Source organism: Papaver somniferum, chromosome 9 (assembly GCF_003573695.1).
Source record: "Papaver somniferum cultivar HN1 chromosome 9, ASM357369v1, whole genome shotgun sequence".
Classification (NCBI taxonomy): Eukaryota; Viridiplantae; Streptophyta; class Magnoliopsida; order Ranunculales; family Papaveraceae; genus Papaver; species Papaver somniferum.
In genome coordinates this window covers 87,618,914-87,620,466 of record NC_039366.1, presented here as the reverse complement: position 1 = coordinate 87,620,466, position 1,553 = coordinate 87,618,914, and the positions used below count along the sequence as shown (strand labels likewise).

Below are 1,553 nucleotides of genomic sequence, written 5' to 3'. Positions count from 1 at the left end.
GTAGCAGTGAAGAAATCATGTGGTTAGGCTTACATAACAAAAAAAAAATAGTATACAAGTCGAGGATATGAAACCGATTCTTTAAGTTGGTAACTAGACGCGAGATACTGGTAACAACTGGGGTTCCTTACAGGCATTGATACTGGATTACTCCATAAATCATATAAGAACTACAGTCTACAAGTATGTCTGTAACTTAGTTGAGAACGTTAATTGGATGGCGTTCTTTCAGGAAACCTTAAAACAATACCAAATGCCTGCATCAAGGTGTGCTTATCTCATAATTTGCTAAGCTAACCTTCAGCCATACATGCCACATTAGCGATCGCAACTTAATTAATCAACAACCTTAATTGGATGCCGTTCTTTCAGGAAACCTTGCAATATCAAATTCCTGCATTCAAGGTGTGCTTATCTCATAATTTGCTAAGCTAACCTTCAGCCAGAAGCAACAAATTAAAAGATATATCATTTCCCCTAATTACGGAATCTTAAGTGTTGTCGACATAAAGTTTTCCAGAAGAAGACTTCACAAATATAACTTTTAAAAAGTCAAAATTGGATTCCACATATTCGAAGTTGAGAAATTCGCTAACTTGAAGTAGTTATAGAATCCGACCATTCCAATTGAAATCTAGATGTAATAAACTAAGACTCTATTTATAGTAGAGAATGCTAAAATATCCACTCAAGGAAATAAATAAGTTTTCCTCAAGACTAACCTCTCCAGCAAATAGTCTAGGTCTCAGACCAAGAGCAGAACAGGGAGCATCAAGAAGAACACGGTCAAAACTGTTCGGTGAAAATCCCTTTGATTTTTCAACCATGCCACCGATGGTTTGATTCCTTCCTGGTCCATTCCTCATTCTCCGCATACTTTTCCGGATATCAGCTTTGCTTTGATAATTTCTTTGATTTTCCATTTCCTCGCTAACTGCAATGTGGTAACAATTACTAGTACTGCAAAGACTCATAACGGATTCTAAGGGAGCCTGTGATAAATCATTCCTCTTAAGCACATACTCGAAATGTGAAATGGAAAGCAGAAAATTTGATTAGCAGGATTACTCACCGTCTTTGTTGCAAGCTAAGTGAAGGTCTATTGCTTTTCTTTTGACAGATTCCATATCATCCACCAGAAAGTCACGACAACTTGTAATCTCAGAAGCCACACTTTTTGTTTCATCAGGATGTTGCATAGATAAATTGACTGTCTCGTTACTCTGGCAAACAGCTTTAAGAGCATCCTGCCTATGTGCAGTTACGCATTTTAAGCCCATCTCCGCAGCTAATTTCTTGATGTCCAGCACCTATTAGATTAAAAGAACATATGAGGTCTCAGATCCTCACATCCTTGAGGGGAAAGGAGAAACAGTGATGATAGGATATGAACATCACAATAAAATTGCTTATGGAAGTACGAAATTCTGAAATTTCTGAATACTTAAAGATGTAATTTTTCAACTCGAATTTTGACAAGATAATAGTCTGAGTTACATTGTAATTTATCCTGGGGACTTTGACGCTCTCTTGTTCACTTTCCAGAAAACTAA

The 1,553-nt window shown here is 36.9% G+C and overlaps 1 protein-coding gene across 1 annotated transcript; it reads right to left on the bottom strand.

The window, feature by feature from the left end:
• Positions 1 to 656: 656 nt before the first annotated feature.
• LOC113312242 lies at positions 657 to 1,329 on the bottom strand. Its single transcript, XM_026561000.1, has 2 exons — positions 1,073 to 1,329; positions 657 to 934 (listed from the first exon to the last, which is right to left on the bottom strand). Exons 1-2 carry the CDS (start codon positions 1,278 to 1,280, stop codon positions 657 to 659), a joined length of 486 nt encoding a protein of 161 aa, XP_026416785.1. The 5' UTR covers positions 1,281 to 1,329.
• Between the last annotated feature and the right edge of the window lie 224 nt (positions 1,330 to 1,553).

Excerpts from the sequence above, each read along its gene's own strand:
- LOC113312242 (XM_026561000.1), bottom strand. The coding sequence starts at position 1,280 with ATGGGCTTAAAATGCGTAACTGCACATAGGCAGGATGCTCTTAAAGCT. Across the intron at positions 935-1,072 it reads CTTAGCTTGCAACAAAGACG|TTAGCGAGGAAATGGAAAAT; the intron begins GTGAGTAATCCT and ends ACCACATTGCAG.